Source organism: Charadrius vociferus, unplaced genomic scaffold (assembly GCF_000708025.1).
Source record: "Charadrius vociferus isolate BGI_N301 unplaced genomic scaffold, ASM70802v2 scaffold613, whole genome shotgun sequence".
Classification (NCBI taxonomy): domain Eukaryota; kingdom Metazoa; phylum Chordata; class Aves; order Charadriiformes; family Charadriidae; genus Charadrius; species Charadrius vociferus.
In genome coordinates this window covers 514,461-514,867 of record NW_009647757.1, presented here as the reverse complement: position 1 = coordinate 514,867, position 407 = coordinate 514,461, and the positions used below count along the sequence as shown (strand labels likewise).

Here is a 407-nt window from a genome sequence, read left to right as displayed (position 1 = left end):
CCGGCTGCCGAATTCGGTGGGGACCGGGACACTCCCCTGTGCTCCAGTGCCGCCACCGCGAAGCCCCAGGACGCCAATTCCGAGCAGATCGAGGAGTACAGGGTCCTGCCAGGGAGCCGGGGGGGAGTGGGGTCACCAATGCAAGGCAGCGGGGCCACCGGGGGCCCAGGACACCCCCGTCCCTGCCCTAAGCAGGGGCTCAGCACCCCCAGACCCGCTCGGGGCTCATCCTACCGAAAGGCTCCCAGGCCGTGGGAGAAGATGATCAGTGGGTACCCACTGCCGCAGGGCTTGAAAGGTCCGTTCCAGCTCACGGGCACTCTGCAGGAGCCTGCAGGGAAGAGAACCCCCCCCACCCCAGGAAAAGAGGGGGGACACGGGCAGCGGGATGCTGCTGCTGCTGCTGC

General features: G+C 68.6%; 1 protein-coding gene across 1 annotated transcript in view; it reads right to left on the bottom strand.

Annotated features, from left to right (window-relative positions):
• LOC104283973 (platelet-activating factor acetylhydrolase 2, cytoplasmic-like) overlaps positions 1–407 on the bottom strand; it is an 8,655-nt gene that overhangs the window by 3,009 nt on the left and 5,239 nt on the right. The window contains exons 2-3 of the mRNA XM_009882231.1: positions 235–403; positions 31–105 (exon numbers count right to left, since the gene is read on the bottom strand). Coding sequence (XP_009880533.1) covers positions 31–105; positions 235–403 — 244 coding nt within the window. The remainder of the gene's footprint in view (positions 1–30; positions 106–234; positions 404–407) is intronic.